This window comes from Sturnus vulgaris, chromosome 3 (assembly GCF_052056855.1).
Source record: "Sturnus vulgaris isolate bStuVul1 chromosome 3, bStuVul1.hap1, whole genome shotgun sequence".
NCBI classification, from domain to species: Eukaryota; Metazoa; Chordata; class Aves; order Passeriformes; family Sturnidae; genus Sturnus; species Sturnus vulgaris.
In genome coordinates, this window is record NC_142245.1 from 109,290,968 (window position 1) to 109,318,555 (window position 27,588).

The 27,588-nt window shown below is 41.9% G+C and overlaps 5 protein-coding genes across 8 annotated transcripts in view; 3 read left to right on the forward strand and 2 right to left on the reverse strand.

Moving 5' to 3' along the window:
- The window catches only part of ADGRF5 (adhesion G protein-coupled receptor F5), a 41,495-nt gene extending 40,024 nt beyond the window's left edge, over positions 1–1,471 (forward strand). For both annotated transcript variants that reach the window (XM_014872945.2, XM_088162501.1), the window contains exon 22: positions 497–1,471. In XM_014872945.2, the coding sequence (XP_014728431.2) occupies positions 497–576 (80 nt within the window). In that variant the 3' untranslated portion in view covers positions 577–1,471. The remainder of the gene's footprint in view (positions 1–496) is intronic.
- MEP1A (meprin A subunit alpha) lies at positions 1,470–17,953 on the reverse strand. 3 transcript variants are annotated; one of them, XM_088162503.1, is made up of 14 exons: positions 14,908–17,951; positions 14,800–14,824; positions 14,661–14,708; positions 13,984–14,024; positions 13,799–13,877; positions 13,346–13,463; positions 12,016–12,195; positions 10,175–10,392; positions 9,112–9,261; positions 6,313–6,528; positions 4,965–5,420; positions 3,497–3,667; positions 2,768–2,975; positions 1,470–2,432 (listed from the first exon to the last, which is right to left on the reverse strand). In XM_088162503.1, the coding sequence occupies exons 1-14, from the start codon at positions 14,974–14,976 to the stop codon at positions 2,285–2,287; spliced, it is 2,127 nt and encodes a 708-aa protein (XP_088018629.1). In that variant the 5' UTR covers positions 14,977–17,951; the 3' UTR covers positions 1,470–2,284. The 3 variants fall into 3 exon arrangements, with proteins under 3 accessions (XP_088018629.1, XP_014728434.2, XP_088018630.1); XM_014872948.2 differs by having other exon boundaries at positions 10,175–10,396; positions 12,020–12,195; positions 14,908–17,943; XM_088162504.1 differs by lacking the exon at positions 10,175–10,392 and having other exon boundaries at positions 12,020–12,195; positions 14,908–17,953.
- The window catches only part of ANKRD66 (ankyrin repeat domain 66), a 50,678-nt gene continuing 40,522 nt past the window's right edge, over positions 17,433–27,588 (reverse strand). The window contains exon 5 of the mRNA XM_088162506.1: positions 17,433–26,204. The gene's annotated coding sequence lies outside the window, so the exon portion shown is untranslated. The remainder of the gene's footprint in view (positions 26,205–27,588) is intronic.
- Positions 18,125–19,122, forward strand: LOC106851138 (taste receptor type 2 member 7-like). The gene has a single exon (XM_014872894.2). It carries the CDS (start codon positions 18,125–18,127, stop codon positions 19,076–19,078), a length of 954 nt encoding a protein of 317 aa, XP_014728380.2. The 3' UTR covers positions 19,079–19,122.
- Positions 23,555–24,508, forward strand: LOC106851134 (taste receptor type 2 member 116-like). Its single transcript, XM_014872889.2, has one exon. The coding sequence runs from the start codon at positions 23,555–23,557 to the stop codon at positions 24,506–24,508; it is 954 nt and encodes a 317-aa protein (XP_014728375.2).

The following is a 27,588-nucleotide window of genomic DNA, read 5'->3' on the forward strand; positions in this document are numbered from 1 at the left end:
GGTTCTCTGGCTGTCATTTTGTGGACATCACCATTTCAGTTATGACTTTATCTTGCAAAAAGCATTTCTGGAAATAACATTTAATTTCTAAGTGTCCAGCCTTTGTAACCACACATTGTTCATAGAAGACAGTGAACTTGGATCTTAGTTTAGAGCCTTGTAAGACAGAGGGAGCTGGGATTCAGTCAGGAGCCTGTGGATGTGTTGTGTTCTGGATGTGTCCCCATGCTCCAGGAGAAGCACTAAGTGCCTCCATTTGTGTGAGAAAATCATTGCCCTGTGGCACGGATGGCAATTGAAGCTGACACATCCTGGCAGTGCCACCAAGCACGTTGAGCTCTGTGGTTGCTGCTCTTGCTGTAACCCAGGGAGTGCCAGGGCTGCAGGGCAAGGCAGAGCCACCTTGGCCACCAGCACAGATGTCACCGTCCTTACTTTGCAGTGACAACGTCCCAGGCTCTCTGTCCTTGTCTAACCCCTGTGCTTTGTTTTGCAGGCAAATACAAAGTATCTTCTTCAGAGCCATCCACCTCTTCCACTGAAAATACTTCCAAGGCATATTCCTTGCTTAACTGAAGCACTGCCAATGCTAAATCATGTAACTCTGAAAGGACCTCTGAAAGTACCTGGCAGTCACCAGGAAGTGGACTGCTTCATTTTGACCAAACTGTGCCTTCATGAACTCTTCTGGAATAATCATTTCTGGTTAATGTGTAAGGCAGGGAAGCTGAGAGAGGTGGAATTTTACAAGGTCTGCCAATCCCAGAAGAGGTAACAAGGATTTGAATGCCTTCACGTGCAAGAATGGACATTGGCAGTGAAGAATTCTCAGCCCTTAAGTGGCTGCTTAGCACTGTGCAGTACTGAGACATGAACTGCAGTGCTTCACACAGTTGTTGTCCAGTGGATTTGGTATTTCCAGCCAACTATCAACTGTGGGAATGATCCCAAAGGCCTGTGTAGATACACAAGTACCTCACAGCTTCTCTCCTGCCCTTGTATTAGAGTCTGGAAAGGCCATAGTGATTTCCACTTTCAATTTAAGACTTTCTGGAACCAAAAATTCCCAGCTGAGAAGGCCCATTCCAGATCTTCACTTTTGACTTACATAAAATGAAGACCGTGATGATTCCTGCGTGGTCTTCTTTCAGATGGAAAGACTGAAAGCTCCATGTGGCACTTTTTTGAAGAAAAGGAAGCTTTATGCCCTTAAAAATATTTTTTTCCCTTGATATGTAATGTGGTAAGACAGAGATGATTGCTGCCCTCTGCCACAGAGGGGACTGCATTTTTTTAATGCATAATAGTGTTAAGAATGCAAGGAGTGCCTTGTGTAAAGTCTGTATGTTTGGGTCTTCTCTCAGAGGAGAAACACACTTGAAGGACACAGAGAATAAGCTCTGTAGTGAATATAAATCACCATGTGCCAAGCAGGATGAATGGTTTTATATAAATTATTGCTCTGATACTACATTTGTGGAAGCATTTATTTCAAGCCTGTACACCTTTTAAGGCAGGACTCCTGTCTTGAGAAGAACCTGAAAAGTATTTATAATACACACAAATGTTACAAAATTTATGTACAATAGGTTGAATCATGAAGATTTAGATTTGAGGGCAACACCAGGTGGTACAGTTCCATTTGACTGTCAGGGAGTCAGGCCTGTGTTTGCCAATGGTGAACCTGTTCCTGGAACTTTGGGGTGAATCAGGATGGGAAACTGTTCTCAGTAGTTAGAAGCACTTATGATGGTTTGGTATGAGCAAGGTGGTATGGGCAAGAGTTTATGAATTCTGTCTAACAGCTAATTAGTGTAAGTAAGCCAGCACAACCCCAGGGAAAGTGAGTGATGATGTACTGACATAAGTATCTGTACCCTTTAGAATTCTTGAGCAATTTTTGTAGGAACATTTCCAGAATCTTAATACATGTGTTTTTGAGGTGATTTTAACAGTGTTTTGAGAGGTTCAACCAGTTATTTAATCTAAGTTTGAACCATGGCTGAGGATAAATGCATAGGCTCTCAGTACTGCTGCTTGCTATGGGATGAAGAAACCAAACTTTCAAAAAACATGTAAGAAAAGGCAACGTATGAATTTTCAACAGCTCTACATGACACACTTTAACTGCCACATCCCTCAGAAAAAAAACAGATTGCTGCCAAGCTGTTGGCAGAGCTGTTCATCCATATGATGACTGCTTTTCTCCAAGTTATATACATAATTTTTCACTGAAAATGCGTATCTTATGAACCAGGTTGAAATTTGTCCCCCATGCAGTTTTTTATTTTCTAGCCATCATGGAAATGAGGACGATAGTTAAGACAATAGTTCCAGCAATTCCACCAATCGACATTCCCAGGATGCTCCCGTGGACCTGCCTTGACTGACACCTCTCACCAGTGAAGAAGAAGGCTTGTCCTGATGAGCACCTGGGAAAACAAAGCACAGATTTACTGGATCAGGAGCCTTGTCATGCCCTCACCCCAAGGTCCTCACAGTCACTATTCCAAATGAGCAGTTCCCATTGGAGGGGTTCATGTCTCAACATTCCCACCTTGTTAGGAGGCTCTTTAACACCCTGGAAGCACCACAGAATGCCCTCCTGGCTGCTGGTAGGAACTAGTAACTGTGATAAAGTATTTTGTTTCTACTATTCCTTGAAAATCTGGTGGCTTAGACCTCTGAGGTCTGTAGCTCTGAATACTTTTTAACTGCATCACTTGAAGAAGAAAGCCAGGGCAAGGAGGGAGGAAGTCTGTTGTACCTGCAGCTTGCTTTTCCTTTCACATTCACACAGACTCCATCATTCTGACAAGGGTTTGGGTCACATGGGTCTGGCAGATAAGGCAGCCGGTCCTGAATGGGCTCCATGTCCTGGGCTGCTCTCTTCTGCCTTTCCAGAATGAGGCCTTCCATGCGAGCAGATTGCACAGGTTCAACAGGAACTTCAGTGTTATTGAGGTGAATTATATCTTTTAAAAAAGGACAAGGACATCAGAATCAGTGAATATTGCTATCTGTAGCATGCTTCACATCAGGGACTCACAGGGTGCTCCTTGTCCATTTTCCCTTTACAGAGCTCTTGCTGTACCACAAGTTCTGTGTATTTAAAGCACAAGATAGAATATAATAGTAAAATTACAGAAACTAGTTAGGTAAATCTGTGATGTTCTGTGAGGCTGTTCTATTTGAAAATAAACACAGTGGGGATGGCCTTTAGTATGTTTGGTGCTTAGAAATGGACATAGCTACTGCTCAGGGTGCTTAAAGGTGTCTAAGAAGTTCGCATCTCAATACTCACTGCCATTTAGATCCCTCAACTCACAATCACTTTTAGTCAACCTCACCTACCTGACACTAGGTCACAGAAATGCTTTTTAAAGTTGATCCCCATTAGAAGAGATCTTGGAGACAGGTGTCAAGAGATATTTGAATGCATGAAAATAGAAAGAATCTCCTATTTTGAAAGGAGAATCAGAAAAGGGATCCTTACCATTAAATTCTGCAAAAATAATCAGGTCATCATTTTTCAGGAAGCTTCTCCGTCTCAGCTGGCTGTGGGATATGAAGTTACTCCACCCCCAGGCTACACTTCTGTTGCAATTGCATGACTCATCAAATCTTCCAGCAATTGATGGTTTATCCCATATTATAGTTGCATTATCTGCAAAGAGAAAATGAGAATCACAAAATTGTGCAGCTCAAAGTACGACATTACTTTTTCCTGCATTAGTGTGTTAAAGGGGATTTATGCAGTAAAATCAAGTTCAGGCCTGAAATTCCCAAACAAATCTCAGAGCACTGACAAAATAAAGGTGCCAGGTGATCTTCAGGTTAGGTCTGCATGAGGCTTCTTAGTCTATGTGAGGCCATTGAAATTCCACAACTCCTCTTTCACTGAGAACTAAACACAAATTGCTTCCTCACTGTTACCAGCTATGAGTTCCCTCCTGAGTAAGGACACTCCCCGACCAGTTTCTAAGTACCTATGATTTAGAATTTAGTTGATTTTTGGTCATTACTATGATTTTGTTAAACATATTCATATTTAAAAGCTCCTACTGTAAAAATATGTACTTAACTTCCACTAGAAAAAGTAGAAAGGGATGAAGAAAGTTTGGACAGGAATGGACCTAAAAGATCATCTTGTTCCAACCCCCTGCCATGAGCAGGGACACCTTCCACTAGACCAGGTTGCTCCAAGCCCTGTCTAACCTGGCCTTCAATCCTTCCAGGGATGGGGCAGCCACAGCCTTTCTGGGCAGCCTGTGCCCCACCATCCTCACAGTAAAGAATTTCTTCCTAATATCCAATCTAAACCTGCTGTCTTTCAGTTTGAAGATAATTCCATTTTATCCATGCTTTTGTAAATAGTCTCTCTCAATTTTTTCTTGCAGGTTCCCTTCAGGTACTGGAAGGCAACAATTATGTCCCCCCGATTGTTCAGCCTTCTCTTCTGCAGGCTGAACATTTTGAATGAACACATCCGTGAGAAAGGGTGAATGTTGTGCATTCAGACCATGTAGGCTGAGGTTCACTGAGTATGTTGAAGTTGACTGAACCTCCAAAATGCAGTTTCAACTTAAATTATTGTTTAGTGACAGAATACTGCACCCTGCTGGCATTCCATCAACCTGTGGTGATATGTCACCTATCACAGTGGACAAGCCACAGGTAGAAAGGGAATTACAAGCTCTTGGGAAATATCTATATTTAGAGTCAAGCTCAGATATCCCAAGGGTTGTTCATAATAACATCAACCTTATACGTGTCACTTTTCATGTTATATAATCTTCCACAGGCAGGAATTCTGAGTCACACACAGTGAAGATATACATAGAAAAGTGTCCCAAGTTGGGAAATTCGGCCAAAGTTTCTCAGCTCTGAGTCCTACACTCAGTCCTCTTACTCAGATTCCTTGGCTGTCATTGTCAGCATTCCTCCAGGCAGACACTGCTTACCTGTGACATGGTCCTTGCTTGTGGTGAAGCTTTTGCTCGAGGACATCCTTTTCAGCACGTCGGGGTCCTGGTCCAGCACTGTGAGTGTGGCCTGGCGGTTCAGAGCCGGCCACTCCAGGACTGCATCGTTCTCTCCACTGCACAGGTGGAAGGCAACACGAGCATAGCCACTGTTTCGGTAGTTGGGCAACACGCTGATGCCAAACCCATAACCCTCAGGGCTGTAAAACCGAGGGCTTTCAATAAGGCTGATGGATGAGTTCTCAAGGATTTTGCTGAAGTTGCGAATGACCCACACAGCTGTGGGACAGGGCATCTCTGTCAGAGTCACATCATCAATAGCAATCCCACCCAAGGAGGAGCTGGGGTTGCCCTTCAGTCCTTGGAAGAGGTAACGGAACTTCTTCTGAGCATTGAGGGTTACGTGGGCAATTTTCCAGTTGGAGTCACTGTCCGCTTTGGTAAAAGGGAAGAATAACATTACCATCAGTGTGATTAGAGATTTATAAAGCAATTTACCCCTAGCCATCCATCCCAGCTGCACCTTTATACAACTGCATCCCTCACAGATTCCTGAAGGCCAGAGATCTTAAGTTCACATGGTTACTATAATATATTCACATTGTTTTGTCATCTAAATGCTTTGGACATGTTGCACAAGGAATTCTTCACATGTTAGGGAATGACAGCCTCCAGTGTAAAGGGCAACAGCCTAAGGGCTAAGATTAAACAGGAGGACAGGAATCAATGACCCAGTGTGCTCCTGACACCTTTTCATGGATTCATCCTTCACTGCAGACTGCTGCAGCCTGATGTTGACAAGTTATGACAGGTCTTGTGTTTTGACAACACAAATCACATGGAGCCTCAGTGGCTGAATTGATCCTATTTAGCAAATCACCCAAAGTAGGAATCCAGTTGACATTTCCAAAACTGCATATGCTTTTATATTTCCAACTGTCTAAAAATCAGTCTGGGGTTCTTATTGACTGCAGAGGAGCACAGGTATTTTAAACCTGAACAGCTCACTCTTAGATCGTATAGCAGCCAGTGGAGACACAGTCAATTCATCTCCAGCATGACTTGGGGTCCCTCTCAATTACTGAGTGTAACATAATATTAGGAATGTTGTGACTTCTGCTGTGAAGCACCAAAATTACATTATTACAACCCACAGTTTCTCTGCTAAATGTGCCTATGTAATACCAAAATTCTTATAGCTGTATTGCAAGATATTCTGGTAACTTCAGAAAAATCTTTTTGTTTCCGAGCCAGTCTTCTCAATTCATGGGCACAGTAAAGCAACTTCTCCTCTCTACCCAAATATTCATCGTATTTCCAGAATTACCTTGAAAGGTTTGAATTTTCCTCATCTTGCGAATGTTCCCAGTGCCATCATCCTCTTTAAGCCAGATGATCAGCTTGTCAGAAGGGCTTCCAGTGGTCCTGTAGAAGAACTGGAGGCACTGCTGAGTTCTCTTTGGATAAAGGATTCGGGACTCCAGGATTGCCACCTCACCTGCCTGCCCAGAGTTGGTGTTGAAGTGCATGAAGTAGCCAGCATCTGGGAAGAAAGGGTAGTCTGTCACTGCCTGTTCACACATTTCCTGCAAAGCTGCATGGAGTAAATTCATCATTTCATCTGCACTCTTTTAGCAAACAGAAGAATAGTACTTAACATGAACAATAAAGGAAATGACATGTGACAACCATCCAAGGCAGACTAGGATAAGAACAGGAATAGCAGTTCAGCATATATATAGAACTCCCTGTTGTCAGCTCATGTCAGTTTTGCATTAGTTGGTCTAATTGGAATTTGTATTCCTCAGGAATGTCAGAGATATATGAGGCAGAGAATTCAGTGTTGACCACAGCAATTAGTAGATATATTTTTTTACTTGATTTATACTGAAGATAATCTAAAAATGAGGCCTTAGAGGTCATGTGCTATATTACCTTGTAAAGAATAAGATAATTTCTTATCAGCAATAAAGATAATAAACATGGGTTGGACACAAAACACTGTCCTGACCTTGAACATGCAGATGGTCTTTTTTTACAGCTTGCCCAAACACTTCAAAACTCAATGATTCACCATAAGAAAATTACTTAATTTCCGTCTCCTCTATTTCTCATTAACATTTTTGAAGTGTTCTTTACTTTAGTTTTGAAGTATCTATTTTTATCCTCATATTTACAAGGACTTGCCATTTGTGCACCTATCATATCTTGGTATCACACAAAGTTGTCATGTCTTATCTGTATTGTCTGGCTTTTCAGTTACCCAATTTAGTCAATGATTAAATTAATAAGTTAATTTTTTTAGCTGCTGTATGAAAGTTCCAAGGACTCTTGCCCAAGATAACATATCTTAGAATCACAGAATGGTTTGGGTTGAAAAGAACCTTAAAGATCATCTTGTTCCAACAGTTATACCTGCAGCTGCATAAAGGCAGTGCAGCTTCCTGCAGGGTTAATGAAGTCTTGAGCTGTTCATCAGGTTCTCTCTAATCAGTCAGGGGAATTATCTTCATTCCCTTCCACATGGTAGCAATACTTGAACTCATATCCACAGAAAGCTTGCCAGAGGCTGCTGTATGCAATGTATGACATTTGACCATCAGTTAAACTTATTTGAGTTTTAAGTGTATTAAATCCAAGTATGATCACTCTTGCTCCGAGTGAGAAGCCGGGCTGTGAGCCTGTTGTTGCAATTTTTATAGTAACAAACCCCCAAATTATCTAGACTCTACCTCTTTTTTGATAAGAAATAAAGGCAACATTAAGTACCTATGGCAATTAGAATATGGCCTTGGCAGACTTCAGCAGACTCCCTAAATATTAAGCTGTGCTTTCTCTCTTTCAGTTTAGCTGGCAATAAGTCAAAAACACAGAATATCAAAACTGCCTGAGGAAAACAGGATCCATCTATGATAGAAACTCAGAATTTGCCTCCACTTGAAATGACTGCAGAACCAGTTCTCAAAAAATGTCAGAAATTTCTGATAGAGTCAATTACCCTTTGGAGGTGCCAAAAGGAGAGACACTTCCTATTCATGCAATTCATTTCAGAATTGCACTCTGGAGATACTCAAGAGGCACCCACCCTCTCCATTAAATCTTCAAAAAACATTGATACTTATTTTGTACTGAGTCACTGGATGTTAAAACCTAAGTGCACATTAAGTGCCCAGTTCAGGCAGATTGGATTTTATGTGATGAACTCAAAAGCTCAGATAAATTATCTTTGCCAGTTACAATAGTACTGTACACAGTGAGAAAGAGGAGAGAAAGAATTAAGAATCAATTGAGGGTTAGAAACATGTATTTCTAGAATTTCAGGTGGTTTTCTTGAGTTAGATTCTTGGGCCTGATCAATAACTACCAGCATTATAAAAGGTTGGACATCTGTTCTTTCCAGCGGTCACTTGAGGGGAATAAACTACTCCTGAGTGCAGCAAGTAGAAGGGTAACAAAGCACAGGTGAATGTGCTTTAAGTCAGAAGTCCTTCCCCCTCTACTGAGGCAAAATTTACCACAGAAGTCACTTTTATCTTCGAACTGTGTGGTAGTTTACCCTGTTTAAACATTGACAAATTAGGCTCTTGCTTTTAAGAACTGCCTGTTGGGATTTAATCTTTATTCTCAGCTGTAAACTAGCACTCTGTGACTGTGACTGGGGCTCACTGCTCTATTTTTGAGAATGTCTTCCTTTGAAAAATGGTGAAATTACCATGTCAAAATAAAAATTATCCCTGAACTCCTATCATAAAATCTTTGCAACTTTCTTCTACTTCCAGAACTAGAATTCCACAAGCTTAACTTCCCACTTGCATTGCAAACACAACATTTATGAGGGGCTACAAGTGCTGTTTGATTCTTATTATGAGGTAATATAACTCTTACACAGACTTTTGAAGTTGCAGTAAATAATTTTCCAGGTTATATTTAAAAGACTTCTAGTTAAGATTGTTTTTTGTCTCCTTTGATCTTGCTGGTGTGGACAACATTCCACTAAATTGAAAAAGTTCAGTGAGAGAGGAAATGCAAATATTGTCTAGAGTCTTCAACAAATTCTCTGAACTAATCATTGTAGTCAATCCTGGAGAAAACCCAGCTCAGAAAGTGTTTTGTTCCTTTATTTTACCTCTACACTGCCCAGAAAATGTGTGGTCCTCCTGCCCCGTCATGCTGCCCTGTTGGTGGACCCAGTCTTGGTCATGGTTGGTGCCCTGGATCATACCACAGATGTTTTCAAGCTCAAAAGAACACTGGTCCAAAAAGGTGTGAGTTGAAGCTGGAAAAAAATACACACATGGTCACCTCAGAGTGAGCTACTAGCTCATTAAAAATTCTTCTCTAATTTGCTGGGGTTTTTTTACAGTAGCATAAACATCCTGTAGAGAAGACAACCCTTACATTACCAGATGTGAGCCAAATGACTCAAAAGAGAAAACATTTGATTCCTGAAGGGATTCCCCTGGATAAAAACAACAATCTTTGACCTCTTTGCAGAAGGTTAATTAGCCCCATGTGGCAGTGACAGAGGGTGACTGTCTTTGTGCCTCTTTGCCTTGGTGTATTTAACCATTCCTCGGCTGAGGTTTTTGTTATTCATGGCAGTTCTCTCATGGAGCTCTGTCCTTCCACTCCAAGCAAAGTCCACCCAGTTACCTTGGGCTGGTTCAGCTGCCTGCAAGGTGATGCTTCTGCTGGCAGCACCGAGGGGACAATAACTTCTTGGTAACAACCATGATCAGTGATAACATCTTCAACCAGCTCAGCAAAAATCTAGAGAGTGTGGGACTCTAGACCTAGCCAATCTCAGGTCCAAAAATATTCTGATTCAGTCCAAATGTCAGAAAAAGAGGACAAAGTGCAGTTGCATTCACCTCAGAAAAGCAGAACAAGTCTGCCCACACACCACAGGCAGAAAACTCAACCACAGGTCTGAACTCCTGGGAGCAGCATGGAAGAAAAAGTGTGAATGGTTTGATTTCTTGATTAATTTTTACAAAAATAATGACAGTGCGAAGAGCCGAGAAGGGGATAAACTGATTATGTTTATGTGCACACCACAGGTCCTGTCCCATACCTCTTCAAGCACATTTGAGAAGAGTTCTTGTGAGTTTAGAGACATAAGGGATGTGAACAAGCCTGGCTCAAGTATAACCAAAGAAACTGTTTGCCATGGTTAAATTCTGACTTACTGCAGTTGTACATGCGATTTAGTCTTTCCAGGTCAATGGCACTGAGGTCTAGACGCTGTCCAATTATGTCATCAAACGCTGGTATCTTTGCTGTGATTGTGGGGACACTTGCATTTTTGTTAAATGAAAATGGTTCATAGTGCATCAATGATTCGTAGTCATAGGGGGTGTTCAGATCAGTGATATAGGTGTCATCATACTTTGCAAAATTGTGTTCTCTGCCTGGTGAAAGAACAGAAAAGTACTTCCTCTTTAGGGAAAATGGAAAGGAAATGGCATCAGTATGTCATCTTGGATACAGTTTTCTAAGGCACAAATTATACACCCAAAAGCAATTACTTCACAACAAAATACTAAAACTTAGCAAGATCTGTGTTTATCATTTGGACAACAAGGCCTTTGGATTTGCAGTTCTGTGCTCTCACAGGTGACTTCAGTAAATTCAAAAATGAATATCAATGAGCTGTAGAGAAAGAGATACATAGGAGGTTAGATTAGAATTAATAGGAATGGTTTAATAGTAATGATCCTGAAGGATTAAGTGTAAGGATTCATTTAGTCAGTTTCAGAATCTGTGAATATTAATGCAAACATTTCCCAGTGTATTAGATCACATATGGAGAGAGGCCCTGAAACTCATAAAGGAGACAAATATGACAGCCCTGAAGTGTCTTCAGGTTCTGTTCTTCTTTGAAATAAATAATGCCCTAGCAATCATTGGGGAAAAAAGAAAGATATCTGCCGTAGACTTACAGTACTGATATGATATTTCTATTAGAATGGCTTTTGGAAACATGTTTCTCATGGTTTCTTGGTGAAGTAAGTTGCCCTTAGTGAAAGTGAAAAACTTTCATTATGAAGGTGTCTGCTAAGGCAAAGAGAGGGATCCATTTCACATGCTTTGATAAAGAAGTAAAAAGAGCTTGCCAGCATTTTATGACTGCAAATAATGTTTTCTGGAATTCTTTTTCAAAGACAAAGCAGCACATGAGTGTGCTAGTGGGTAATTACACTTTCTCTGCTTAACAACTGCCCTTCCCTTCTCCAAATCACAAAGGTCTTCAGTTCAAGGCTTGAGATGATTTAAGAGCTTGGAATAGTTTTCTTACAGAGACTTGAATTGCACTTTTTATAAAAAAAAACACCCAATGAAACCTCTTCTAGTCACTCCTTTACAAATAAATAATTGTTATGTAATACAGAATTGGATCTCACAGCAGACAACAGGAAAAACTGCCTAGATATCAGGGAGACTGTGAAGAGTTTGCTGAAACTCATAAAGCTCCTGAGTGTGGTGATACTAAACCCAAAGGCAAGTACCTGCAAAGATACACTTGGATAGGAGAGAGCAGGACAGAGCCCTATTTCATATTTCCCACCCAATCTAATAATTTTAAGGATTTTTTCATGTGCAAAGTGAATATTTTCAGTTTCAGAAAAGCCTGAATCTCTGAATATAAAAACCTTTGAAAGGATTTTGAAAGGATCTTTGCCTACAGAAGAGCTACCTCAAAATTCATCATCTAAATAAGTTTACAATTTGCATTACTTGGTAAAAGGAAACAGATTCAGAGGGGAAAAGTAATTTGTTTAAAATAAGAGAGCAGAGTAGTCCAAGAGCAAGGGGAAATAAAAGCCCTGATTTCCAAGCAGGGCCTCTCTCTTCTGGCCTTGTCCGGGTTTGACCAGAGAAGCTGCACCAAAATTTCTTAATTTACAGTGATCTCAGGTATGGCCGACTGTTTCTAAAATTCTGTCTTTAGGAAGGTCTTTAAAGGTAGAAGTGAAAATGGGATATTGATAAATCTACACTTTGCAAAACCTAACTTGAACATTTAAACCCACCTTCAAGAATTTCATCCCACCAGATATTCACATAGTCATCCCGGTCCGTCCTCGACTGCTCATGGTAAAATCCTAAAGCATGCAGGATCTCATGTTCCACAATTGCTCTGTAGTCACACCCTGACCCAATTGAGAGGTTCTGTCCAGTCTGCAGGTCCCCCACCATGGACCAACACCTGAGAAAGAGGGAGAGCTTAATCTCTGTTTAGTAGTTTTCTTCTCTGTACTTAACTTTTCAATTTGCTCATTGGATTTACAGTAAGAAAGGAGTCACATAAATCATTATTTAGATGCTGACCATGTGTCTTGATATCCTAAAAATACTCTAGCCTGAAAGCAGACTAATCCCTAGAAACTATCACTTCATTACTTATCCTCTGTGTCAGAGAAGCTCACCCTGCATTTTTGAAAGCCACAGAAGTTTCGTCCAGCATCAGCTCCCATTTGGCCAAGAAACAAAAAGCATACAACATACACGGAAACAGTAAATTCATCAAAAAGGCTGAGCATTTTTGCAATAACTTGGGCTAGAGAAAATACCCAGGAGTATTTAGAACAGCAACATTTGGTCCTTTTAAACAGCAATCATGTTTTGCAATGGCCTGAGGTGTGAAAGTACATTTCCAGTATTAAGATCTTCAGCACTGACTTGTCAAAAATCATGGTGATTGTAAACTTTTAAGAAAATGTTGTGGGAAACTCAAGGAAGAGCTGAAGGCAGAAACATGAACTTCTGGGAAAACAAGAAATATTCACAGCTGATATAGTGAGAAGGTTTTTGTGCTTTTCTACATTTTCTTTCAAAACATACTTAACTGTAGGAAATAAATCCCTTCTGTACTTGAAAACTTGAATCTCTGTGCATAAAACCCTTTCAGATTTTGAGAAACCATTCATTAAAGAAGAGTCATGTCAAAACAATAGAAATATTAAATAGAGTGTCTTTCCACCGCCTTTTTTTTTGGTCTGTTTCCCAAAAATTTCCAGACTTAAATTCTAGCTATTCACATTCACATTCTTGGTAAGTTAAAAGAATGTATATAGGGGTCTTCATCAAAATGGAAAACAAGCCTAGATGGAAAAGTGGAAGTAGTTGATGAAAACTCAGAGATGCTGGGATTCACCTTCAGAGCTCATCCTCTAAATAAGTCAGCAGAGGGAGCAGCTGCTTGCAAGCTCTTTGTCTAAGAATGTAAGATGTGTTGTTTTCCTGGTGGCCTTTATTTCTCTGCTGACAGCAAACCTTTAGATTGCTGAAGTCAAATAGAATGAGTTCCCAGCTGATTCTACACAGCAAAACTGAACAGAAATTGATATTACCCTTACCCGCTTTGTTTGCTAAAGAAAATGTAGGTTCTTTCTCCTTCATATGGCTTGAAATCAATGCAGGACTTCAGGCGGAACATTTCAAATGCCTGGAGAATGACTCCTTTGGCATTCAGGTCTGGAAAACAAGGACAGAACCTTCAATACATTGCACTTTGGTCACCTTGGAGAGGTAAGATATGTACAGATACACATGTGGAACCAAAGGAAAAATGACTGAAAAGAGAAATTACTCAATTTGATTAAATTGTGGTTTGCTATGTTAGCTGTAGAAGAAAAAAAAAATTTATATAAACAAGACTATGATAGTAGTCTTGTAGTAGTAGTAGTAGTTATTAGTGAAGTTTAACATTTTTAATTTGAAATAGTTCTGAAAAAAGCAATTTTTAAATCACAGTGACTGCAGTGCAAATAAGGATTGGAGTTAAAATCTGAATAAAGTGTCTGCATTACCTAGGTCATCACCCAGAATATAAGGAACGGGGAACTTCCACCTGTAGGTCTCATTTCTTAAGGCATTTCGCTGATTTTTCTGAAAAGGGAATTAACAGCTGGTGATGCATCTACTGTAGGGAGATGAACTGATTTGTAGCAAAAATACAATTAGGACAAGCAACAAAAAGCTTTTAATTACTTACAGGGAGCAAGATATCACCCTGAAAGAGGTCCAGTCCAGCAGCTGAAATGCAATTTAATCAAAGATAGTGTAAATGAATTTCAAATTTATTTCCTTTCATAAACCACATTGAACCTGCATACACAAAGTTCATGTCCTTGGGTATCTACAGAAAATAAATAAGGACCAGCCTCTATACACTGAGATATAGGCAATAATAAAAGTAACAGCAGTTTCTAGTTTCTCCTCAATATTTACTTCTTGGAGATGTCTGCCTTTGTGGTGGCACCATTATCCATGGTCACCTTTGATGAGCTCTGCTTGCTCTCAGGCAGTGACAATGGGACAGTGATCAGTAAACATCTAAGTTGTTTTCCATGTTCACAAAACTTTATAAAAATAGAGATGGGCAGAAAATTTAGTTGGGACTTCAGAGTCCTTCCGAATCATACAGTGTTTTCCTGCCTTAGCACCATGGGTTTGTCCAAACTTCAGAAACAAAAGACATCTGCATCCCTTGTTTACACAGAGTTACAGTCCTGGAAATATTCAGGTGTCACAGAGAGAGGATGGTAATTCTGAGCTCACTTGATTTTAATTCCCTTGTTACCATGAGCTACCTGACTATCAGTCTCCTTTACAATACTGAAAATTCAGCATTATGTCCACAACTCTTCAGGTGTCATGACAATAACTCACCCAAGTTGATCTGGGGAATGTCTTTGAATATCTCACCAGCTCCAGCATCTGCAAGACAAAATATAGTGTTCGGATGTGGTGGCTCACAGCAAGTAGAAGGAAATGCTTCAAAACTCAAACCAGCTCACATAGCACTTACCTGCTTCATTGGAGAGGTGTCCCACCTGGAAGAGAATGGAATACAACCAGTATAAGGCATGAGATGCCTCTGGACTGAGAGAAGCCTGTAGAAATCAGTTTTACTTACAGAGACTGGAGAACCATAGACAGAACATAGCACAAGTGTCAGGCAGAGTGGGAAGATGCTGGAGCCCATTTTTGCAGTGGGAACAGAAGCTGGTCCTCCTCATCTCTGGCAATATATAGGGCACGTTGCTGAGATTTCCATGGTGCATCAGCCAACCAGCATCAGACTCTCCACCTTTGAAACATTACTATACGATTGGGATTTCTTCCTGTATGGCACCTGATGGCATTGCTCTTATCAGCTACCTAAGTTCACTTGGAGGAACATTGCTGAGAGGAATGTGGTAACTTCATATCTTCAGTGCAGCTGGTGAGAGACCCACCCAGACTTCACATAACAGCCTGTCCATCTGGCCCAAAGCTGCTGACTCCTTCCCCTGTGTTTGCTATCTGTCAGCATTGTGATCTCCCCATGAGAAAAGCCATACTCTTAAGCAGAATTATTCCAGGTTAATAGCACTGCAGCGCCTAAAGGCTCAGTGCTGCTTTCAATTAATAATTAACATCACATTGTAAAGATTAGAAGTAAGAGAGATATGATTATGAATTCCCTGACAGTGTTTTTCCTCAGCTGTTCCCATCTCAGAACTGATACTCCATGCACAACCTGCCATTCTCTGCCTCCAGAAGCAGTCACTCATAGCAGTAATCCTTGGCCTTCCAGGTGGGTTTCAGACATCACTAACTCTTGTCCTGCATCTTGCTATCTTCTTTCTCAGGGACATGTCAGGGTCAGGAAGGGCTCCATAAATCTCTAGTTTGCTGTGTATCAGCATTCCCACAGCTCCCGTTTGTCCTGGAGTGCCTGAATGCCTTTAGCTTAGGCGTGGAATCCTGCTCCTTCATTTCACATCTGAAATTACAAGTCGCGGAAGTGAGGATGTCCACCTCTATGTTCAGCAATTAGACAGGAAAGAGCTTGTGCCATGACACCACTACCCACAGCACAAGGCAGAGAGCTTGAGTAAGTTGGTTTTGAGTAGGAAATGGTCCTGTCCTAGAAAGGAGTCAGTCCTTCAACCTAAGCAACATATTTTCTCTAAACAAATCAAAGTAGGAAGCTATCCATAAGAGATAACATTGCAGAGGAAAATATATAGAGATCTTTTCTCATTTGGAGAAGAAGGGCCCCGGAGCACTAATCTTTCACCTAACATAAATGAATGTTCTTTAACAGTTTCTTTTAGGAATTATTGTTTCTGACACCTAAGCTGAACAGGACGCACTACTAGTAAAATAAGCATGTCCCAAGACACATCATGTGAGGGTTGTTTTCACAGGTGAGCAAAGAGAGTCAAAACACAGCACCGAGACCACATTTCTAGATGTTTGGCAGTGGATGTGAGAAAGGAAGCAAAAAGTTGGAAGGAAAAGCAGAGCTGTCTGAAAACCACTTTTTTTTAGTGTTAACTTTAAAATAACTCAAGCACCTGAAGAGGATGTCTAAAGTAATTCTGAGGGCATATATCTGTTTTCTTAGATATATATGGTGTATCTTGGACTCCTTTTAGGCACTGGACTAGGCTCTAAGGTCCTGGAGCCTTCTCTTCTCAAGGCTGAACAGCTCCAGCTCTCAGATTGTCTCCACAGGAGAGGGGCTCCAGCACCAGTTTCATTTTGTCCTCCCTGGAGGGCAGTCCATGCACATTATTCCATTGGCTGCAGTTCTGTAAAAAACTTGATGATGGGAAAAGCTGTTGTTTTTCCACTCTGGGTAGTACAGCAGGTACCTTTTGGTATCTTACACCACATTGTATGCAATGCCCAAAATTCCTGTGCATCAGTATTCCCACATCCAAGGGCAAATCCACCCAGGATTCCTAGACACAGGCACTACCTGCTGTCACTCGATGTAGATAATTCCTTTCGTTAATCTGCTTGCACTAGCTTTAACACCACTGTAAAACAGATAAACTCAGAGACAGAAATGTGGCTGAAATTTATGTCCTTCGTAAAAGCAAGAATAAAAACAAATGTCTTCTGAGCTGGAAAAACTCCAGAGTTTTTCAAAGTGGCACCAACCATATTTTTAATAAAAAATTACTCAGTCAGCTTCCCAATTTTTAGGTAATTCTGTTTCTCTTTGCAGGGCTTGAAATAACACAGGACTGAACTGGTCAAATACCTCCAGGTTAACAATTTCAGACTTCAGATCTGAAATACATAGCAGAAGATAACAACAGTTCTTGCTCTGTTTTTAAAGTATTATAAATATCTATAATTCTTCACAGAAAGAATGAGTAAGTGTAAATTAGAAGTAGGAGCATATATAAAAATATCTGTCTTGATGAAAGAGCAAGAGGCTGTTAGCAACATTCTCTGACTGGAGTAATTTTGGCAAAGGTCATAGAGAGATAATATTTTATTGGATAAACTGATAGGGCTGAGACAACCAAGCAGGCTTTTGGACATCCAGAGCATTGTTCAGGTTCCACCGGAAAATTTTATTGCATGTTATAATGTGATCTGAAATGTCATCAACATAGAGGTCAGGGCCAGTAAAAAGAGATATAGGAAAGATACATATTATTTTAAAAGCAATTTACTATTTATTTTTCCTCCTGTATTATTGAAAACTTCAAATACTGTCTAAAATCAGATGCCAACAAGGATAATGCTCTGAAATACTTTACTTAGAAAATATCTGTCTATCCTCTCAGCCTGTACTGAGCTGGAATTGGTAGGAAGAGACACGACACAAACGGTAGAGCAGATCAATCAGAATGTTTTCCAGATTAGGATTCCCTGACTTGATTCCTCAACTCGCTGCCCTGGCTGTGCTTTGCTGAGTGCAAACCCCACTCTGAGTGACCTTCATCGGTGACAAAGAGACAGAAGAACCCAGGTCCTAAAGCCTGACACTGATCAAACAGGGCTCAGTCTCAAAAGCACAACACTCTCCACCACAGAAAAACATCTCCACTGTTTGTGTCACCCAACACAGCCCCCCTGAAGCAACATTCAAATAGTCAGGAGTGACACTGGCCCCGGGTAAGGGGATACCCAGCACATTTACATCCCTGCACCTGCCCTGCTCCCAGCAACAGCGGCACCAAAATCCCCCCCAGCACCAGCAGCACCAGCAGCAGCAGCAGCAGCAGCTCTATAAAGCTCCTCTTGCCATCCCTGACACTCCAACAACAGCAGCCACTGACCTGCCTCAGGCACTGCTGCCACAGCCCCCTTGGCCAGCACAGCTCTGCTCCCCAGCTCGCAGCATGGAAGCTTGTCACTCTCCACAGAAATACAATGTCACTACATATCGGGACACAACGGTGGCCATCATCAGCCTGGAGGCATTTGCTGGCATGTGGATAAATGCTTTCATGGTTTGTGTGCTTTGCATTGGCTGGGTCAAGAAGAAAACCCTGAACTCTAATGAGAAGATCTTGCTGTTGCTGGGATGCTCCAGGATTTGTTATTTGTGTTTCTCATGGGTATACAGCTTCCTTTCAATAATTTATCCCAATTACCTTTATGTTCAAACTACATTTCAACTAATTGCATTTTTTCAAGCCTCTTCTAATTGTTCCAACTTGTGGTTTTCTGCCTGTCTTTGTGTTTTTTATTGCATAAAAATTGCCAATTTCAGGAACAGATTCTTCATTTACCTGAAAGTAAAAATTGACAAGATTGTGCCCTGGCTTTTGTTGGCATCAGTGCTTTCAGCCTTGGCCATTGGCATCATTGCCTATGACCTGGCTGATACAAACCTCGGTAGCAACTGTAATTCCACCAGGCAAGGAAATTTTTCAAAAGTGAGTAGCCAAATGGATGAAAATGTTTTCCAGACATATTTTATCTATGGCTTTGGATTTGTCACATCTTTCACAGCAGTCATGTGTTCTGCCCTTCTCCTTCTCTTTTCTCTCTGGAGACACAAATGCAAGATGCAGACAAACTCCATGAACAGTGTCAGCATGGATGCCCACATCAAAGCCATGAAATCCATTCTCTCCTTTTTTATAATATATAGCATTAACTTTATATTTCTGATACTGTCACTAATTCCTTCAACAAAGGAGGTAAATTATGTTGTATTTCTTAGTTTACTGTATCTGTATGCTTTTCCAGGTGTTCATTCCCTTATTCTGATTTTCAGCAATCCTAAGCTGGAAAAGACACTGAGAAGGATCCTATTCTGTGTCAAGTGCAAGGTTTGCATGAGGTAGGAACTGTAATAGATGCTGGAGCCCACACAAAATCTTGATATTTCACTATAAGATAAAAGTCAATTTATCTTTAATGCAACTCTCTGGGCAGTGTAGATGATACAAATGTTTTCACTTTATCAGTAAAGTTAAGAATAAATCATTCTAATCCTTTGAACCCAATTAGTATGTATTAGATTTTGCTAGTATTTCATTCAGGTAATTTTGTGAGTTCAATTCTTGCCAATAACAAATTCATTTAGACTTGGTACATGGGCTGGGTGCAAATGGGCAGTAACAGTACTGCAAGCCTCCCTCAAATACTTTGGCATTTGCTGATTGAAAAATGTCTGAACTCAGGTTTATTTGTGTTTGGGTTTACATTTCTTTCTGCTGTGTCCCTGCTTTTTGTAATATTATCACTTGTAACACTGGGTGGGGTGGCTGCACCTCGAAGAACTGCAGTCTGAGGAGCCTCCATATTGGACACATCTGATCCCAAAGGATCCTGCAGGCCACGGATGGGATCCACACTTGAACAGGGAAGAGAGCGTGAGGAGGAGGGAGTGAAAGAGACAATTTGTTATGAACTGATTGCAACCCTCATTGCCTGTCCTTCTGTCCTGCTGTGGAGAATGAGGTGGAGAAGCCAGGAATGAAGGAGTGAATTTTGTTCTGTGGAGAAGAAGGGGTGAAGGGAAGGGGTTCTAGTTTTGTTCTAGTCACTCTACTCCAGTATCAATAGCCAATAAATTAAATTAATTTTCCCACATTCGAGTCTGTTTTCTCCATGACAGTAACTGGTGAGAGATATCATTGTCTTTATCTCAACACATGAGCTGTTCCACCTTCTTTTCCACTCCTGCCCTGTTGTGCAATGAGAGTAAACGAGCAGTTCAGTGGGGACCCAGCATCTACCCAAGGCCAACCAACCACAGCAGGTTCTCTGAACATGAAATAATTGGAGCATGAACAGAAAAGAATGGTTTGTTCATTTCTGTCACCAGCTCGGGCACAGAGGGATGTCTGACCCCATGCCAAGGGGCCAAGGTGCCAAGGGTGTGTTTTCAATGCATCTCAGAACATTTGTTTGGCTTCCTGTTCTCCCAGAGGAGAGGAGAGGAGAGGAGAGGAGAGGAGAGGAGAGGAGAGGAGAGGAGAGGAGAGGAGAGGAGAGGAGAGGAGAGGAGAGGAGAGGAGAGGAGAGGAGAGGAGAGTGCCAGGTGTGGAGCCAAAACCTCAGAGGCCTCTTGAAGCTCTGCAGAATTCAGAAGTACCAAAATACTCTCCAGGGCATCACCTTACATGTAGCTCAGGCCTTCTGGACATGGGTTCTTTCCATAAGAATCTGTGAGCAACATCTCTGCTGCATTTTGAGAAAAATCTTCCATGCACGTCTGCGAGCAGAGGGCTTCTCAAACCTTTTTCCCCCAATAAAGCCGAGGTCCATCTTGTAGGGCAACTGTGCAAAGATGCCAGAGTTTCCCTGCACTCTCTCTTTCAGAAGTTGACACAGAGGATGATTTTCTGCTCTGGAAGTACAAGTGGCACCAGAATGCTAATTTGAAAAGATGAGCTGAAGGTGAAAAAGCTTGGTGGGTGAGGCTTTTCCTTAAAGGGTTGCATTTCCATGGCCATTATCTTCCCTCTTTCTCTATTCCCACAAAAAAATGAAAAGGGAAGGATTCATAAGCAATTGCAAGTGGTCTTGAACTCGATGGGGCTTTGAAAAAACTGGGATAGTGAAAGTTGATGCTGCCTATGGCATAGGCCTGGAATGAGATGATCTTTAAGGCTTCATTCAGCTCAAACAATTTAGTGGTTCTCTAACTAGGCTTTCACTCTTTTCTGGCCTTTCCTGACAAGTCCTGGAGTATAAGTGACAGTGATATGGAGGTGGAGCTAAAGCACAGGATCTTCTGGAGACAGCATTCCCGTGAGCACAGACAAAAAGGGGGCTGGGAGCACTGCTGAAAGCAAGGCAGAACTCTAACACTCTTAGAAGTCACAGAGACATGAAAGAAGTGATGAGCATGAAAAGACACTATAACTCGTAGGAAATGAGAGTTATAAAGTAGGTATGCAGTTATTCAGTGCTGAGGTGCACGGGGATAATTCCTCCCAAAGCATGCACGCCAAAACTTCAAACTACTGCTTTATTTATTCCCTAAAAGCCTAAGATTGCACAATACGCCTAATACATATTCATGTCCTAGCCCCGCCTACCGTCGCTTCGTATTCAAATGAACCAAAAGTCCTCTTGCGCTTGTGTCTCCCCAATTCAGAGGTCATGGAGGGTCTCTGACGAAGGGTTCCAAACTCTTCATTGCACTTGAACTTTTCAACTTTGTCTCTGGAGCATGAAGCTTAGCCATTTGGGCACATTCCAGACCTTGAAATTAGTTCTTGATAATATTGAGTTTTGGATTTATCACTTATCATTGGTAGCCTTGCTAGACCCCTCACCCTCTTGGAGGAGCAAGTTCTGGCTCCATTTACACAAAGCAGTCTGCATCTCCTCCCGATTTTTTCAAGCATAGTAAATGTCAGGCATTCCTCATTGCCTTGGTTTTTGATTAACTATTCCTTATTGTTCAATTCCCTGTCTCAAGCACCTGTTCCCTTTTGCTGGGCCAGGAATGGGAGTTAGAGCCTGTTAGACCCACGTGTCCAGAGAAAGCCCAACATCAACATCTCCCCTTCCAGAAGAACTAACTACAGCCCACAACCAAGAAATGACAGAGGCACCACCAGAGGCTACCAAAGACACACGACACACTACTGCTTCCCCTTTGTGTTCCATTTCTCTTCTGAGCAGAGCTTGTGCTGTTCTCCAGAAAACACAGCAGGTTTCTCTCAAGCTCTTCCTTCTGGAGTTCCCAATCCTCATCTCTCTGGTCTAAGAGCATTCTTCTCACTGGGACTGTCCTGTGCCAGTTCCTGCTCTCCACCTCAACAGCACAGTCCAGCACACACACAGCTGCACTCACAGGGGCCCATCTACAGGGTCAGAGGTTTTTGTCTTGGCCTGCCCAAAACCCTGCTGCCAGCAACACTTGAGGAAACTCCACAGTGTGTCCAGCCTCGTGCAGCCCCAACCTCTCCTCACAGGGACCCCCTGGGCCCCAGCACTGCCTGCATCCAGACATGGACATTCCAAGTGTAAATCTTGCCCAAGAGAAGGCAAACCCTTTTCTCCTCCTGCACGGCTCTGATTTTGTAGGCACTCAGGATTCAGGAATCTCTGTCAGAAGCACCATGCAGTATCAGAAAAACTCTTTTTTCTTTTTTTTTTTTTTTTTAATAAATACAGTAGCTCTGTCCCATCAGTGCAATGCTGTTCCAGCTGAGAGCAGGGAGCAAAGCCAGCAGTTTCACACAGATGAGCTGCTGCACCCTGTCACCTTCATGCACCATTTAGGATTCCCCATGTCATAAAAGGAGAAGGAAACAGATGATGGAGAGAGAAGAATCTTGGCCTTAATCAAGCTCTGATGGAAACAGTTCAGTCTGTGTGCAGTGGGACTCAGATCCCAATACAGCTGTGTGTCCATCCAGATGCATAAATGCCAGGGTCTACAGCCACCTGAGTGACACAAGGGCACCTGAAATATGCACATGGGCTGTTAGATACAATCTGGTACTTCTTGAGATGCTGTACAGGATTGATTGGAAGCAGGAGCAGACATATGCTTCAAGTACCTGATGCACATCCTCTTGAGATCCTGATTTTATACTGTTGGTTTTTTTAAGGCACCAGATTCCTCACGTTGTGCTGAGCCCAAACCCCAGGCACAATATGGTCCTGCTGGAGTAACATTTTCATTTTGGACCCCTGTAGAACCAAGACTCTGCACAGACACTTAGACTGTTTGTAACAGAAAAAACTTCCATTTTTCTCACAAGCATATGGAGAGGAGAAGGAAGAAGTAAACAAACAGCAACAATCCTAAGCAATGTCAGCAAAATCAGAGGAAAGTTACATCAAGACATAAAGCAGAGAACAAAAATACCAGGAAATTAAAACTTTCTTCATGAAGTCTGTCCTCCATCAATCATAAAAAATTAGCACAACAAATAATAGTTTTAAGTGAGTATATCCAAAACGAATTTGGTCATTGTAGGTGACCAAAGGACACAAGCATCCAAGTCCTGAAACCTGACACTGATCAAACTCTCCACCACAGAAAAACATCTCCACTGTTTGTGCCACCCAACACAGCCCCCCTGAAGCAACATTCAAATAGTCAGGAGTGACACTGGCCCCGGGTAAGGGGATACCCAGCACATTTACATCCCTGCACCTGCCCTGCTCCCAGCAACAGCGGCACCAAAATCCCCCCCAGCACCAGCACCAGCAGCACCAGCAGCAGCAGCTCTATAAAGCTCCTCTTGCCATCCCTGACACTCACTCCACCAACAGCAGCCACTGACCTGCCTCAGGCACTGCTGCCACAGCCCCCTTGGCCAGCACAGCTCTGCTCCCCAGCTCGCAGCATGGAAGCTTGTCACTCTCCACAGAAATACAATGTCACTTCATCTGGGACCACAATTTTGGCCATCATCAGCCTGGAGGCATTTGCTGGCATGTGGATAAATGCTTTCATGGTTTGTGTGCTTTGCATTGGCTGGGTCAAGAAGAAAACCCTGAACTCTAATGAGAAGATCTTGCTGCTGCTGGGATGCTCCAGGATTTCCTTTTTGTGCTTCTCATGGGTATACAGCTTCCTTTCAATAGTTTATCTCGATTACCTTCATGTTCACATCACACTTCAACTACTTGCATCTTTTCAAACTTTTTTTAATTATTCCAACTTGTGTATTTCTGCCTGTCTTTGTGTTTTTTATTGCATAAAAATTGCCAATTTCAGGAACAGATTCTTCATCTACCTGAAAGTAAAAATTGACAGGATTGTGCCTTGGCTCTTGTTGGCGTCTGGGGTTTTTGCCTTGTCTATTGGCATCGTTACCTATGACATCAGTGAAATTTTGAAGAGTAACAACCTCAATTTCACCTGCCTTGGACATTTTTGGGAAGCAAGTATCAGAATGGATAAACATTTTTTATCTTCTCTTTTTCTCTTTTGCTTTGGATATGTTGCTTCATTCATGGCAGTCATCTTTTCTGCTGTTTTCCTCCTCTTTTCTCTCTGGAGACACAAATGTACGATGCAGACAAACTCCATGAAGGACCTCAGCATGGAAGCCCACATCAAAGCCATGAAATCTATTCTCTCCTTCTTAGTGATGTACAGCATCAACTTTGTATGTTTGGTCTTGTCAATAATTTATATAATGATGAATGAAATTACCATGACACATCTTGTATCCATATATCTGTATGCTTACCCAGGTGTTCATTCCCTTATTCTGATTTTCAGCAATCCCAAGCTGGAAAAGGCACTGCTAAAGATTCTCTCCTGTGTGAAGTGTGAGTTTCTCATGAAGTAGGAACTGTGATAAAACCTGGAGCCATGCATATTGTTGATCTTTCACTTTAGAAAACAAGTAATTTAATTTCTAATGCAGCTCTCCAGGCTGTGTAGATCATAGTGATGTTGACTCTTCAACATCTATGTTAAGAAAAATGTCATTCATATCTACTGAGTTAAATGACTGTGAGTTAAATACATTATTATTGTATTTAGATTTAGCTATATCTTTGAGATATATTTTTGTTATTTACAAAGTCATTTAGCCCTGATTGTAGGAATGATGCCTAACCTGCTGTGTGGTGAAGGGATTAATGTGGGCATGAGAGTATTGATGGGGTGATGGATTATGAGGCAGATAACCCCTTTAGCTCTGCCTGAGCCCAGTGGAAGAGGGAGTGATGCTAATTAAGTGTTCAGCCCCTGCCCAAGATTTACAACCTTTGCAATCAGATCCCTTGGTATCCCTCGTTTCCAGATCAGCTGTCTGCCCACCACCATTTACCTTGGCAGCAATAAAGGATTTGGAACTGCAGCCTCAGCTGCATTTCTCGCAAAAGTATAGATTTGGCATTTGAAATCCTCCCTGGCCGAGGAGAATATGACCCCAATGTGCAGACAGGGCATCAGGATTGCTTTGCTCCCCTCCCCAATGCAGGGAACACTTCTGTGCTAAGACTTTCTCTTTGACCGTGTCAGATTGTACCTTGGTGAAATTCTGTTTATAGGTTGAAATGATGGTAAAGTTGAGCTTAATGAATTACCCATTGATTTTTCATTGTTGTTGTTGTTGTTGTTTTGTTTACATATGTTTAGAACTAATCCGGTTAGTGTATTTATTAGTGGTAATTCCAAATTTGTATTTCTACAATAAAATGCGATTTTTGATTTTTTTGATTCTGTAAGTCTGATTCTCTGACTGCAAAGGACTTTATTGAATATGACAAGACTTACATGATGAATTTGCAATAGTCCAAATTCAAGCTCAGCTGCACCCAGACCCTTTTATCTCTGATGACCAGCAAGGGCTTTATTTTCTGCCAAATTTGTATTCTCTTAATGTAAGAGAAAAATATGCAACACTGGTACACAAACGGGGTGCAAAGAAAGGAATAACAATACTGCAAACCTGCCACAAATGTTTTGATTTTCACTGATTGAATTGACTGAATGAAACAACAGGTTTATCTCTATTGTGATTTACCTTTCTGTGCTGGTTACACCTGGGGGAGGGCTGAGTCAGAGAGGTTTTTCCTCTATGAGAACTTCCTCTGTGAGTTGATGGGACCACTTGGAGGCTGGTTGGGTTATTGACAGCCTGAGAAACCAATTGGAGAAAGTTAATTTGCTCCACGAAAACACATATTGAAGGGGGTAAACCAGAAAAAAAGCCCTCTTTCTTTTCCAGCAGCAGTGCAGGTAACTGGGCCCGGGCCTGTCTCCCCTGCAGGCCTGGTGAGGCAGAGCCGGGTCCCCTGTCTGGGGAGCTGGCATGGCCCGGCAGGGAGGAGCGGTGGCCATGGGCAGTGGGTGCTGTAACCGAGACCCAGGGAGGCTGAGGGACGTTCCGGCCATTCCCCCTCCTCCTCCTTTCCAGCACGACCTGAGTCTCCTGAGATCCTGGCACAGCTCCAGCATTGCAGCCTTCCATTCCCCGTGCGAAATCTTAACTCTTTCAATGCTCAGATAAGACTTGCAGACTTTTCAATTCTCCCCTGAGTGAGAAGGGAAAAATAGAAGAGCTAAGTTTATTTAGATGGAAGGAGAATGAGAAGATGCTATGAAGGTTGGCTGAAAAACCTTTTGCAAGCTGTAGGGATGAACTGAAAATTCCTATAAACCATGGAAAAAGACAGGGAGGGTTTGGAGTGTTCCATTTGATAGATCATTTGACCAAAAGCACCTGTGTTGAAAATCTTTTGCCCCGAGGAAAGAAGAGGATCTCGGTTTTCTGAGGATGAAGAATCAACAGAGAGAAAAGAGATGAAGAGAACGTTTACTTTGGAACAGTTCATTCCTAAAAGTAATACCTCATGAGTTTGACATGGCCCACAAGCATAGCTTTGGGAAGGCTGTGAAGCTGGGAGGAGTGCCATGGTTGCAGATTCTCAGGTGGGTCCTATTCGTGAAAGTGAAGTCAAAAGAAAACTGTTTCCTTCCCATGTTGGGAAAGGAATCCCTATAGCCAAACAAGAGGAAGCTTCTCTCTCTGAAGTGAATTGAATAGGATTATTTAAGTGGGGAACTGACTGAAGTGTCTTTGTATGTTGTTGTTAAGAAGGAATGGGAGGAGGGAGTGGTCTGAAGATCATATTCTGAATTTATTGTTATCTTTTTCTTTGTGTAGTTAATTTCTTTTTATACCATTTTAAGTTTTAGGCCTGTCTTGCTTTTGCTCCTGGTTCTGTCTCACAATAGAAAATGAGTATATTTAAATTGGCAAATCAAAATAATAACACTTTCTTTCTGCTGTGGCCCTGTGCTGTGTGATCTATTATGGGCTGTATCACTGTCTGGCAGTGGCCAAGAGCTCTGTGTGAACATGCTGACCCCTGGCACTCACCAGAGGTGGTCACTGATGCACAAACAGCAAGGCAGGAACAGCCCTGGGGAGCTCAGGGCGTGCAGAGCCCCCTTCCCACGCCAGCCCTGTGTGTCCTCTCTGCCCCACTGCCTGCAAGGACAGGATTCCCCGCTCTGTGGGACTGCTCTCCTGGCCTGCTTTGACCTGGTGAGGAGATTGGATTAGCCCACTGCACACTGACTCAGGAAAATACCCAGGTAACAGGCTTTGCTCTGGATAAGGGGAACATCGTGAGGAGGAAGAAATGGAGGAGACAACTTGTTAAGAGGTGACTGCAACCCCTATTCTACTTCCCCTTGTGCTGCTGTGGGAGTGGAATTGGAGGAGATGGGGAAAAAATAGTGAGGTTGAGCCTTGAATGAAAAGATGGTGGATGCAACAGGTACTAGTTTGTGTTTGTTTCTCATCATCCTACTGTACTTTCAATAGGCAACAAATTAGATTCCTTTGCCCCATGTCAACTCTGTTTTGTCTACGACAGTAACGGGTGAGTGATCTCTCTGATTTTGCCTCGA